At 40.5% G+C, this 14,459-nt stretch overlaps 1 protein-coding gene across 2 annotated transcripts; it reads left to right on the forward strand.

Moving 5' to 3' along the window:
- The first annotated feature begins 5,869 nt into the window (after positions 1-5,869).
- Positions 5,870-13,794, forward strand: LOC148865895 (prohibitin-3, mitochondrial). 2 transcript variants are annotated; one of them, XM_088976746.1, is made up of 2 exons: positions 5,870-6,879; positions 13,481-13,794. In XM_088976746.1, exon 1 carries the CDS (start codon positions 6,023-6,025, stop codon positions 6,872-6,874), a length of 852 nt encoding a protein of 283 aa, XP_088832872.1. In that variant the 5' UTR covers positions 5,870-6,022; the 3' UTR covers positions 6,875-6,879; positions 13,481-13,794. The 2 variants fall into 2 exon arrangements, with proteins under 2 accessions (XP_088832872.1, XP_088832871.1); XM_088976745.1 differs by lacking the exon at positions 13,481-13,794 and adding an exon at positions 10,304-10,530.
- Positions 13,795-14,459: the final 665 nt, after the last annotated feature.

Here is a 14,459-nt window from a genome sequence, read left to right on the forward strand (position 1 = left end):
GCACAATGGGGTATCGACCTACTTGGGCCATTCCCGCCAGCAACAGGAGAAAGGAAGTTCCTAGTAGTGGCAGTAGACTACTTCACCAAGTGGGTCGAAGCTGAAACTCTCGTAACTATCATAGCTCAAAACGTCCAAAACTTCTTTTGGAAGAACATAGTGTGCCGCTTCGGGCTACCTCGGGTGCCGATCTCCGACAATGGCAAGCAGTTCGAGGACATCAAATTCCAAGAGTGGTGCCAAGACATGGGGATCCAACAAAACATCATGTCAGTTGCGCACCTACAAGCAAACAGTCAGGCAGAAGTCATGAACAAAGCTATCCTCCGTGGACTAAAAGCCAGGCTAGACCGAGCTAAAGGGTTATGGGCAGACGAGCTACCTAGCATCCTATTGGCATACCGAACTACGGAGAAGACCGCCACCGAAGAAACTCCCTTCAACCTCACGTATGGCACAGAGGCAGTCATCCCAGCCGAAATCGAAGTCCCCCCACCTCGGTTGGAAGCATACAACGACAATATTAATAACGACGAGCCATGTACCAACCTCGACCTACTTGACGAGGTGAGGGACCTCGCGTACATCAGGACCGTAGCGTACCAGCAAAGGGTAGCTCAGTACTATAATTCCAGAGTTAAGAAATGAAACTTTCGCATTGGCGACCTGGTTCTCCGCAAGATCATGGTACTTGAGCCCGGCGTTGGCAAACTCGGGCCGAACTGGAAAGGACCCTACCGAGTAAAGAGAGCACTCGGGGGAGCATACAGGCTCGAGACCCTGGAGGGTAGACAGATACCCCGGGCATGGAACATCGTCAACTTAAGACGATATTACCTATAAATTATCAAACTAAGCAGGCCATGAGCCACTACTAGAGCCTAAGGGCCAGAATACCGAGCTAACAAGGACCTCGGCACCGTAAGAGCAAGAATGCCGAGCTGAAGATGACCTCGGCACCTCATCAACGAAGCAGGCTGCACAAGTATGGGTCCTGAGGTGCATAGCCCAGGTAGAGAACAGATCGGGCGTATGACCTTACTATGTTAACTCGCCTCGGGGCCTATCTAGCAGTTCGACAACATAGTCGGTTCGGCAAAAAGAGAAAATGACTGCCCAACACTTAACCAAAAAAGGGGACTATTCATTACAAAATAATTTTGCTTACATTTCATTCCAAAAAAAAAAACAAAACAACGAAAAACAATGGCAAGGAGCTCACAGGCCGGGAGGTACATCTTCCTCGCCTTCAAAAGGGACTTGGACAATACCTGAAGGTCCCGCTTCGTCTTCGGAATCCGCATCATCATCAGCTGCAACAGCCATTTCCGGAGTGATGCGCGAAGTGGTTATGGCACTAATGTCGAGCTCAGGGTACGTGTTCCTTATCATCCATCGGCTCAACTTGAAACCCCTTCTGTACGAGCCCACCATCTTGTTGTCAAAGCGCGGCCAAGCGATATAATCATTAACAACCTTCACCTTCGCCTCCTCGACGACCTGAGAGAAGATCTCTGTCTTCTCCCCGATATCATCTTGAAGGTACTCGACCTGATGCTCAAGGTCCAACTTCAGGTCCGCCATGTGTCTCACCACCAATCCTAAGGCCTCATTGTCCCTCCGAGACCTCGTTAGCTCGACTCGTGCAGCGCCGGAAGCCTTTTCGGCAGCTTACACTCGCTTCAAGCCCCTTTCTGCCTGGATTGTTAGAGCGTGGATAGAGGAGTTCACCTGCCAAAACAAGAACAAAATCAGCCCGACAAAAAAAAAAAAAAAACTACTTCGACTTACCACTGTGGTGTGAGTAGCAGCATACGTGCCTATGTATTGCGGAGGAAGATCGACCCACACCGCGACCTCCTCAGGGCAAGTAGCCTTACTTTTTTCGGAGAGCGTAGCTCGGCGTCAGCAGGCTCTCAGTCCCATCCTGACTCCCCGAGCCTGAAGGCATAGCCCAGGTATAAGCAGTATCGGCATAGGGGACCCCTGCCGCTTCCTCAACTGGAGGGGCCACCTCAGACTCCCCAGGAGGCTCCATTTTCGGTGCATCGGGCTCCGCAACCCAGGAAGGATCGGCACGGACCCGCTTAACACTCGCTTCCTCCTCCTCTTACCATCAAATAAGTTCGCACCTCGAATCTTCTTTGCCTCCATAACACCTGCAAAAAGAGCTCGGCATCAAAAGACGAGAATAAAAAACAAAGCAAAAGCAAGCCTCTGAAGCAAGAAACCTTCCCGAACTCAGACCGGCCTGGATAAGCTTGGCCTCCATTAGGTAGACTTCGCATTTGAGTCCAAGTCGAGCCCAATCCTGGAGGCCCTTCATCGTTTCTTCATCCAACGTGGCACCGGGATCAGGAACGACCAATCCCCACTCGGTAGGAAACGGCCATCCCATAGCACTTCGAACCATGAAGTAGTCCCGCTTCCATGCCGGGACCTTGTTCGGAAGATCGTGCAAAAGCTTGAACCTCGGACGAGGAGACAAGAAGTAGGCTCGCCTACTCCCGGGCAGGGGACCCGCTTGGTTCTTGAGCATAAGAATGGCAGAAAAGATTTCCAGGTCCAAAGGGAAGGCAGTGTTCGCAACAAAGGGAGATGGTCCCAACAAGGTTGCGAATGGAGTTCGGGTGGAGTTGACCGATAGTAACGTCGAAGTGATTGATGACCTCGATGATAAGGGGATGGAAGGGAAGGCGCAGCCCGGCAACAAGCTGCTCCCGGAATATCATGATCTCGTCTGGACCATGCTCCCAAGGGAGTTGCCCGAGGGTAAAAAATAAGTATACTCCCCGGGCAGGTTATACTGAGCAATCAAGGACCGAAGTCTCTCAGGCGTCATAATGGAAGGCCTGAACTTATCTGGCATCTGACCTCGACGGGAGGTGGATGCCAAGCTACCCGAGGTAACTCGACCCACGGGCTCGAACTCGAGCTCTTCCTCGAGCTCTACCTTGGGCACTGTCTCAGACTCACTTAGGCTGTCAGCGCCAGCAGCTCGGTTCGTGGACCCAGCATCTGACCCCCCTAGAAGGCAATCTAAACTACCCGAGCTAGACATTGAACTGAAAAAAAAGGCTGAGGACTCACAAGGGAAAAGCTATGGACTACGAAGAATGACGCGAGCTGATAGCCTTGGACGCGAGCTCAAGGAACGAATGCTGAAGAATGGCGAAGGAAAGTGACCAGGGCCCCCCCACTATTTATAGTCACTGTACTTGCGCATCAATGGCCAAGATCAAAACCATCCAACGACTCCCTGCAAAACCGGTTGCACGCCCCCCGAGGAAGAAGTCAGGAAGCGTGCATTTTCAATATTCAAAAATTTAAAATCGTTCAGCGCCCGCGCGTGAACTGCACGTAACCTGGGATTGACCCTTGGTCGAACCAAGCCGACCCTGATCGGGCCAAAGACACAAGTAGGTCAGACTGGAGAAGCTCCAAACCAAGGCCAATGCGTCATAAGGCAAATCCACCCGTCATCCCGTGAACTCCCCACGCCGGGTCAGGACCTCGGGCACGGGGAGTGGGGGGCAATTGATGGAGGAAGATTTGGCCCGACCCCTTGGCCACGTGACACGTGGAAGCAACCGAGAGTGACCTGGCAGAAGCGCCAACTAGGCACGACAGCGGGCCCACAACCCGAGGTCCAAGAAAAGGAGTCCCGAGCTCCCCCAAAAAAGGAACCCACCGCCCGAGCTCCGCAAGGAAGAACCCGAGCTCTCCCTTTTAGGTCCTAAGCCTTGCAAGGAGCGCAAAGGGCAAAAACCCGAGCTGACCCACCTCGGGGCAGTTCGGGCCACACTTCTATCCAAACTCAATACTTCACTTCGCACGCCACTTCGGCTCCAAGTCGCTTGGCTAAACAATCGTACCTGACATCCAGGAAGCCCGTACACGGAGGCGGCCCGCCTGACTGATTTAGGGGCCCGACACATGACAGCCGCCCTCCAACGGCCACCTGCCACCGCCATCTCAGACGTGGCAGAGACGGCCTTGACTAGGAAGACAGTGGCGGTTATGACACCCAAACTGGCAACTGGCAGAGGTTATGACACCCAAACTGGTGTCTAGCGGAAATGATGACACCCGATCTGGCGGAGGTATTGATGCCCGATCTGGCAGAGGTATGGGAGTGAGTGTACCAGGGTGATTATAAAAGACCCCCTTTCCCCCAAAGAAGAAGGTATGTGATTCTTGTTCTTTCTGGTCTTGAAGTCCCTCATTTCCCTTGCCTTCTCAAGAGCACTAACTTGAGCTTCGGAGTGTTCCAATTGGGTTCCTCCCCGGAAATATCCATTTTCTTCTTTGTTTCAAGCACTTCCAATTTCGTCAGAGGCAAGGTAACCGGCAGGTAGGACCGACCGGATTGCGCATCATACAAAATTATTGGTTAGTTTAATTAGAAATTATAAGATAAATTAGTCTAATTCTATAAGTAAACCATTTAAAAAGAAAATAAATTATTTAACAAAAATTTAAATAAATTTGAATAAATTTTCAAAATTACACAAGTACAATAAATTTTCCAAAATTTTAATAAAATTCCATTTTTGAATATTAAAGATAATTTAGTGTACTTTTAGAAATTTACCATATAGTTGATACTCAATATATCCTTTTGATCAAATTGAATATTGGGTTGACGGGGATAGTGTTTTCAAAACTGGATCAAACCAGATGGTTAGACCAAAAAAATTGGAAATTGGACACCATTTCACCTCAAAACCACTTTTTGTCCAAAAACCATTTATTTGGTTAGTGAATCGTTGACCTGGGCGGTGGAACTATCTACCCGGGCAATAGTTTTTGGCCTTTTTTTGTTTTTCTAATTTTATTTTTGTTAGAGCATGTCATCCATTTGGATCGAATAGTTAGACCGTTCGACCCCAGAATGGTTCCCTATCTGGTCCAACTTAAAAAACATTGGACGGGGAGTGGGTGCCTTGCCTTGAGCTTGGCTTGGTGTGCGGCATGTTCTGGCCCAAGGCCCAACCCGACCCACGACACAACATGGGCCTATGTAGGCTCAAGCCATGGGTCGTGCCGAACTGACCCCCCAAATTATCCTAGAGGAGGGACGCACGCCCTAGGACACCTCGTAGGCTACCACAACACGACTCGCACTTTGTGCGGGCCACATGTGGGTCATGTTGTGCCGACCCAGCATGACCCAATTTACACCTCTACTTGAACTCGTCCACTATTGGGGACGAGACAGGGAAATTCGAGGATTCTCCGTCCTTGATGAGGAGTGGAGTGCCTTGCCCCTGAACTCGCCCGACATTGAGGAGTGGTTACATTGCCTTGAACCCGTGTGACACTAGGGACGGGGCGAGGATGGGGTAGAGTGTCTTTACTATGGGGCAAGGAAAGGAATGGGTGCCCTACTCTGAACCCCGTTGCCATTCCTATATAATTGTTAATTATTAATGGAATTAATAAAAATGTTAATTTTTATAATTATTTTTATTTATTTAAAATTAATCAAAGTTTCATTTAAAAATAAAAAAAAAGAATAAAAATGATTAAATTTACTGCAAATTATTAATAAAACTAAATTTATTAAAAATATTTGTTCATATTCAATTAACAATAATTATTTTTTATAAATTAACATTAAATAAAAGATAAATTTATTAAATCTTTAAATTTTCCCATGCATCGCACGCTCCCTACGAATAATTTATTAATTTTTAAAAAACAAGTCGAACCAGATCAGATATGAAGATGCGATAGGATTCGAATTCAAATTGGATAAATCGAATACTATCAGATCTGGTCGGATCCGACATAACAAATATCGGATCGAATTCGAATCCGATCCGATTCGTTTGCATCCCTACTCCGAGGTCCGAGCACATTCTTTCTCTTGTAATGAATCAAACAAAACGGAGCCCATAGGGTTTAGGAAACTAGGGTTTTGCCACCTTTCAGAAGAAAAAAACCATTAAACCAGAATCACAAACAAATCAAACAGCTAACTCCACTCTCTCCGAGGCTCGCTCTGTGATTTCTGAAGATGGGAAGCAGCCAAGCAGCCGTGTCCTTCCTCACAAACCTTGCCCGAGCAGCCTTCGGCTTCGGTGTGGGTGCAACCATCCTCAATTCTTCCCTCTACACTGTCGACGGTGGCCAACGAGCCGTCCTTTTCGATCGTTTCCGGGGAGTTCTCGACGAGACCATTGGAGAAGGTACCCACTTCTTAATCCCCTGGCTCCAGAAACCCTACATCTTCGACATCCGAACTCGTCCTCACACCTTCTCCTCCGTCTCCGGCACAAAGGACCTTCAAATGGTGAACCTCACACTCCGGGTCCTCTCCCGCCCTGAAGTCCCTCGCCTACCCACTATCTTCAAAACCCTCGGTCTCGAGTACGACGAAAAGGTCCTTCCTTCAATCGGCAACGAAGTCCTCAAAGCGGTCGTCGCCCAATTTAACGCCGATCAGCTCCTCACTGAACGTCCCCACGTTTCTGCCCTCGTCCGCGAGAGTTTGATTCATCGCGCCAGGGACTTCAACATTGTTCTTGATGATGTTGCTATTACTCACTTGTCCTATGGTCCTGAGTTCTCTAAGGCTGTTGAGCAGAAGCAGGTGGCACAACAGGAAGCGGAGAGGTCCAAGTTTATTGTGATGAAGGCGGAGCAGGAGAGGAGAGCAGCCATTATTAGGGCTGAAGGAGAAAGTGAGTCGGCTAAGCTGATTTCAGATGCCACTGCAGCTGCTGGGATGGGTTTGATAGAGTTGAGAAGGATTGAGGCGTCAAGAGAAATTGCTGCTACATTGGCGAAGTCACCCAATGTGGCGTATCTTCCTGGTGGAAACAACATGTTACTTGGGCTCAATCCTTCTTTGACGCCTGGGCGTTGATCATGGTAAACTTTTCTCTTTCTGTATATCTTTCTAGAAGTTAATTATTTAGTTTAGAATTAAGAATAGCAATGCTTCTGAGTTCTCACTGTTTCTTTAACCCGTCTTGGTTCTTTACTTCTCTTTTTAATTATGATGGACTTACCAAAATTTCAAATGTCTCTTGTGTGTTTTGTTTTTTTTTTTTTTGCTTTTGAAGTGGAGGCTTGTTTAGCGAAAGGGGCTTATAGAATACGTTTTTAGCTTGAATTGGTATTTCTTGCTCGTTTTTCTGTTTGTTACCGTGACTATAATAGATATTACCTTTTTGAGGGAGACATTTGATTTTTTATTGATTTTCAATATATGTAATTTTAGAGAATATGACATTTGCATTAAGTATCAAAATACCAATGTAAGAGAGTGCAAACTGATTCACAAGCGAGGTTGCCAAGTTTCTAAGTTGAGGCTGGGGGACAACATAGCGCCTTGTAGCCTAAGGAATTTATATATAACTTTTAGATGATTGTCACTTGTTCCTCTTTTCCTTTATGAATTAACTAGTTTCTCTATTAAAATCCAGGGGATGGATCTCTATTGTTTTAACAAGAGAGGGAGATAAAGAGAGAATTTGTATAATGTGTTAAGTCAAAGAATAGGTGAAAGGAAACATATTAAGGGATGGGGCCATTGTTATTTTGAATGTAACAGATATATTTTTTTTTGAAGATTAAAATAGAAATTTATTAAAAGAAAAAGATAAGTTACATGTAGTAAGTGACAGGATGACACCTAGCTTACAAAACAGAGCAAAAACTGAACTGGGTACAGAAAAACTAAGACTGGTACACACACATCATTGAATCTCAAGCTAACTCCAGAGATTTCCCCCCAAATCTGATCTGTTTACTTGATCGAAATCTGGTAACACCCAAACCCATTCTGCAATCAACTTCCCTACCAGAGCCACCAGAACTTTTTTGTTCTTGAGTTTGTCTTCAAAGATATAGAGTAGAGGTTGAGAACTTCTGTGACAGATATAGAGTAGAGGTTGTACAAGTGTGGTTAATTGCAGAGAAAGGGAAAAAGGGCTGAGCCTTTATTCTGTGCTTATGGTTAGAAAGACAGATGGGAGTAATTATATAGGATTAAAAAATGAAACAAGGTACAAAACTCCTTTTTTTTTTTTTAAGAGAAGGTAAAGTATATTGTATCATATGTGTAAATGGATGGCTGTACATGGGGTGAGACTTCCTCAAGAAAACCTTAAGGAAGATAATTACAAAATGAGGGCATCTGTAGAAATATTGTGCCTTTTCCCAGGAGAAAATTTTTGCTAACATGTTGTGTACAATTTCGTCAGTATGAGAGGGTTTTCCTTGAAAAATTCCGCTGTTCCTCTCCTTCCAAATTGTCCAAAGTGCAGCTGCGGGAAAATGCGGGAAAATTATGCCATTAACAAAGAGGCCTTCAACTCTCCAACTGTTAGGAAGTTCAAGACTGTATTGGGAAAGACCCACATAAATGCAGATTAGCCAACAAATGGTTCCAAATGATGATTATGCTGAGAGGGCAATTCAGAAAAGGGTCTGGAGTCTCTTGAGAAGCATTGCAAAGAGGACAGTTGGGGGAGTTTATGGGAATACCTCGCTTAGCTTATCTTTAGTAAGGCATTTGCCATGGGCTGCAGTTCAGACTTGGAAAGCAACTTTTGGTGGCACTTTCTGTGCCCAAACAACTTTATGTGGGAAAGTGGGTACATTCAAACTGAGGTGCTGCTCAAATTCTACTGCCCTCTTCTGTGTTGATAGGCTGAAATTGCTGAAGATGGAGGAAAATATTTTCTAAATTTTCAATCTCCCAGTCAAACAAGTTTCTTCTGAAAACAGGGGACCAATGACTAATAGCTCCTTCGTTAGTGAAGGTCTCAGCAATTGTTGCCTCTTTGTTTTTGGCTGAATTAAAGAGGCTAGGGTAGATTTCAGCCGAGGACCTATCTCCACACAAGTCCAACCAGAATCTTTTAGACATCCACCATTGCCCAGCTTGCTTACAATGCCTTCTAGGAATTGTGCTTGAGTTTTCTGAATGACCTTCCACAATGCAATGGTTGTACTTAGGTGGCACTCGTTAAGTTTTGAGGGCTGGGCTTGGTGCAGTTTAAATTTTTAAGTCGGGCACCTGACTTGCACCCCTATTATTTTATTTCTCTTTAAGTTGAAAATTGATTTCCTATAGTGCCCATTGCACCTTTTTAAGTTTTAACTTGTTTATGCAATATGATATGGTGTAGGTGTATTTTGAAAGTGGACCACCTGAAATCAAGAGGATTTAACTTCGTTAACATGTGCTATCTTTGTGAAGAGCAGGAGCAAAACATTTTCCATTTGTTTGTTTTTTTTTTCTTGCAAGTTTGCTGGTTTTACATGGAGTCTATTTATAGTCGTTTGTTTGGGGAAACCCGATTCCCCCTAGGGTTGAAGCCTTTGCATGGCTTGTGGCAATGGACAGTATTTTGAAAGTGGATCACCTGAATCAAGAGGATTTAACTTAGTTAACATGTGCTATCTTTGTGAAGAGCAAGAGCAAAATATTTGCCGTTTTTTTTTTTTTTTTTTCAAGTTTGCTGGTTTTATATGGAATTTGTTTATAGCTATGTTTGGGGTATGAGATTTTCTTCCAAGATCACCTACAACAATTTTCTCCTCATGGCCGAAGATAAGAGGATGCAGAAAAGCAAAAATAATTTGGATTGCATCATTTTTGCAATATATTAGAATATCTGGAAGGAAAGAAATAGAAGAATTTTTGAAGGCAAATCTTAGCCAATGGACAGGGTATTGGTGGCAATTAGCAAATTTGTTGGAGAGTGGGTGCTGATGCTACCGGAATTAACACAAGTCTTAAAGGAGGATCTTGGGGATAAACTTGAGGAAGTGTCGGGGTTTCAATTGTGTAATTTGGAAAATCTTGTGTGATTAGTTTAGCAATTTTTGGTTGTTTTCTTGTATGTGGTGATTCCTTATCACCTATCAGGATGTATCCCTTTTTTTTCTTTTAATGAAATTTCATTTTTACTATAAAAAAATTAACTGTTGCCTCTTGCACCCCACCAATGTATATGTCTACTCTAATAGACAACTCTGGATTTTTCTTGATCATTTATTAATTTGTAGGTTAAGGGTTGGAAGTATGTTGGCCTCTTTTTGGGGGTGGGGGTGCCTTTACAACTGCAGTTTTTTGGCCTTGCATTTTCATTTAGAGCATAACTTTTGGCTGGTCTTCTAGAGAGGTTTTTTTTCCTCTTAGAGTGTGTTAATTAGTGCTGATTAAACTAATAGTCCTTGTGCAACTTTTCCTGTTCTGTTATTTATATTATTAATCGTAGTCTCCGCTTCAAAAGAAAAAAAAAATCATAGTCTCTAATATGTACTCTTATTTTTGTCACAGGTTTGTTTCAGAACATGATAATGTTGGGCTCCAATGCAATGTTGAGCTTTACCTATCAAAAAAAAAATGCAATGTTGAGCTTTGGTTTATATTAAGCACATTCAATGGAAGTTTCTTACAAACATTTGGTGCTTTTTCCTCTGAAACTATATATGTCAACCAGAACTTTTATGTAGATGGAAATTATAGATTAAAAAATTGTCGGTGTTTACCGGTTATGAATCAAATAACAGCAGCATTATTTCCATTTTGAAATCCCAAGTTAGAAAAATAATCAATTGAACATTAAACTTAGAATCAGTATCAACCAGAAAGGTGAAACACAAAAATAGAGAAAAATAAAGAAAGTGTCATTAAAACTAGGACTGCATATAGCTTCACAAATGTGTGCATGCTCATCTTATTCTTTTACATTTTATACATTTTTGAACATTTTTCTGCTAATTCTTATTTTGCATGAATCATCATCATCATCATTCATGCCTTATTCGAACTATATGGGATTGGCTACATGAATGTTGTTTCACCACTCCGTTAAACCATATCCACTGTTAAATTATCAGTTCTTAAATAATTTCTTACTACTAGCCATGCCCATTTTGGTCTAACCCATTTTAGCCTATTCTCTCGTTATATCACTTATTGGAGCTATTCATAGGTTTGATGGTGTCATTCCTGATTCAATATTTTCTAATTTTGAATATGTTTTTTGATTGCCCAACAATTTGCTCTATATAACATAGTTGGCCTTGTAATTGTTTTATAGAAAATTTCTTTTAAGTGGTATTCTCATCTCACACAAAAGTTCCGATGCATCCCTTTATTCTACTTAATCTGTTCTAATCATTTGGGTGACATTCTTTTCAATCCCTCTCTTGTTGTGAATATTGAACCAAAATACTAAAAATGGTTATATTGAATTTTCTTTTGATCTCTAATTCTAAGTTTATCTTGATTTACACTCCTATAATTTTTAAATTTATATGTCATATACTTTGTTTTAGGCCTATTTATTTTAAAATTATTTATTTCTAAAGCTTTTGTCCATAAGCTTAATTTTGCATTTAATCCTTTATAAGTTTTATCAATTAAACAATGTCAATTGAAAACAATATACACCATGGAACTTTCTGAATATGTTTAGTTAATTCATTTATGATCAATGCAAATAGTAAGTGTTAAATGTTGAGCTCTAGTGAAGACCTATTATAATTATGAAATCTGAAGTCTCTCCTACTTAGAACTTTATTATTTTTCAAAATTCACCATATTATCTCTCTAGGAATTCTATCATAAGTCTTTTTAGATTAATAAATACCATATGATGTTAAGTTTTCTATTAATCGTCTCAAAAGAAATATAGCTTTCATGGTTGAACTCCTTGGCATAAAGCCAAATTGGTTTTCTGATATAGTTGTTTCCTTTCACCTATTAGTTCTCTAATATACTTGTTTCAAGTTGTAATCTTTGTTCAATTATTCTTTCTCAAAGTTTCATATTGTAGTTCATGAGTTTAGTTTTTTGATAGTTATTACAATTTTGCTTATCACCTTTATTCTTGAATATAGACATTATATTACTATTTTTCCAATCATCAGGCATCTTTTTTTTCTTTATTATTTTGTTAAATAGCTTATTTAGTCATAACAAATTTATATCTCCCATACCTTTCACTTCTATTGGAATCCTATAAGGTTTTAATGCCTTTTTCCTTCGTTTTAGTTAATGTCTCTTTTATTTCAATAAGTTTAATTCTATGAAAGTATGTATTATTTTTAATCTTATTGTTTTCCCATCTTTGTTTCATTTTCTCATTTTTATCAACACTCTTTGATCTTCATTTTTAATGCACCTAACATGGTTTAAATCTCTACCCTTTCTCTCAGTTTTTTTTTGCTTATACACTACTTTTCTCCCTCTTTAATGCCTAATTATGGTAAAGCTCATCATAAGCTTACATTTAGCTTCATTCACTTTATTTCTTATAGTTTTATATTTTTTCTAACTTTTTGTACTTTAGTTTTTCTATCATTCTTTGTAACATGTTTATTTTAATTTGACTATATTTTAAATCTCTTCATTCTCCCACCAAGTTTTTAATGCTTTTCCATTTTCCTAAGATTTCCTTTGCTACCTTCTTTGGTTTATCATTTCAAGCCAGATATAATTAATATTTCTAAGTTCAAATTTCCACCTAATTTTTGGACATGTATTTTCTTTCCTATTTCTCTTCCATTTTGTATTGTTAACCTTTCTCTTGGAAGAACTTTACAATTTTTATACATCAATCGTTCTGTTTTCTTAACATAATGCTATTTGGTTTATGCTTGATCTACTTTTAAATGTTGTTAAGTGCTCATCATTCTTTTGAAAAAGGTGTTTAAAATTGCCATATCATAAACTACTACAGAATCTAATATTGTACCTTCTGAATTATTTTTCTCCCCAAATCCAAATCGAAATTTTTTATGTACCATAACATATCTTAAAGAAAATTGTTTTTTAATGTTTTATTTTAAATCTACTTTAGATGCATAAGCATTAATTATGCTAATGACTTTTTCTCCTAAAACAAGTTTAATTAAAATAAGGTAAAATACATAAATTATCCAATCTTAGCAAGTATGAGTATTTTGATCACTCAATCTTGACTATGGATATGGTGGGTAGTGATTGAGTATAAAGGAGTCACTATTATCATCCATCAAAGTCTAACTGAATACATTCCTCAGTTAAATCATTAGGCCTTCTACTAGTAATTTGAGGACATGGCAAGTCATCTTTTTGACAATTACAATGTAATCATCGACAACAAAGCTGCAAGAACAATGCAAAACAAAATTACAAATCTGAAGCCACCAAGTTCTTGCCCTAGTTTGAGAAAGAAAAGGCCTCTTGACCCATTTGGATATGGAAACAAGAGAGACAAGAGAGTTGAACCAAACAGAGATGTTGGTTGGATTGAATAACTTCTCTTTAATACCAACCCTGAATCCATTTTTCAGAGATATCTTTTCATTTTCATAGAATACCCAAAAATATTTTGGTAAGAAATAAAGAGGAACAAAATTTGATACGTGATTTATTTTTGTGTTCATTCTTTTCTTTCTTCTCTTCTACATTAGTTCAACATTTATCTTGTGAGGTTTATAAGGTTGTTTTGCATTGTTTTTGTAGCTTTACTGTCAATGACTAACAAGTGGTTTGAGATTGGGGAGAATGTTACTTGATTCAGATTCAACAACTGTCAAGGATTCAGTCAAAATTGAATTTTAAAGCTGAAGATGATGCAACCGAAATTGCCAGAATTTGATCCTAGTCAATTGATGTGAATTGATGTTGATGTTGTGCACTTCAAAAATCTCCAATTGAATGTAGCAATTGATCACTTATAAGGCTTGCAATTTTTGTTGGAAAAACTAGAGAAAAGAGCGAAGAAAGTCTTCAACCTTGGTCGAACTAAGGTTTGGAAGAACAATTGTTGATGTTAATGTGTGTTTCAATTCTCCTACACTTATATAGAGTTGGACTCCTAAAGTCCTAAAAGGAGTTTCTTAATCAGATTTCAAACTAAATTAGATAACTTCTAATTAGGAAATAATCCTAATTAAATTAGGATCATAGAGAACAATAAGCTTCCCTAATTTGACCCATAATCTCTAACAACCTAACTTCCTATTTAAAGTAGGCAAGTGACTAGTCAATTTGAACTAAACCTCCTAATGAGGCGTTCTTTTTTCAGACTTTGACAGGGGGGGGAGAGTTGGTCAATGGGATTTTGGTTCCCATTGACCAAGAATCCCATGTACGTTTTTTTCAGATTTATGTGGGGATTAGGGAAAGTTTATTTTCCTAGAATCACTTACCCTCCTAGGTGGGTAAATAACTTTCCCATCTAGGGGGAAACCCAGAAAAACTTACCTAGGTAATTGCCTGGGTAAGTAACTTATTGAAAAGCCAATGGGCCTAAATAATTATTTATATTCACATCTCTTACTAGTCAATTTTACTTGAACCTTGTATTTGTTGCACCCACTGACCTCCCATGTTAGGCCACATGGGTTTGGGCCATATGTTAAAGCATATGGGCAAAATTCACTAGTACAATCTAGTGAATTGCCCCAATCCTATGTCTCAAATTTGGCCCAACACTTAA

The sequence above is a fragment of the Nelumbo lutea genome, chromosome 3 (genome assembly GCF_056320005.1).
Source record: "Nelumbo lutea isolate HS-2025 chromosome 3, American lotus-T2T, whole genome shotgun sequence".
In the NCBI taxonomy this organism is placed as follows: domain Eukaryota; kingdom Viridiplantae; phylum Streptophyta; class Magnoliopsida; order Proteales; family Nelumbonaceae; genus Nelumbo; species Nelumbo lutea.

Bases quoted from the DNA above. Each gene is read 5' to 3' on its own strand.
- LOC148865895 (XM_088976746.1), top strand. From the start codon at position 6,023: ATGGGAAGCAGCCAAGCAGCCGTGTCCTTCCTCACAAACCTTGCCCGA.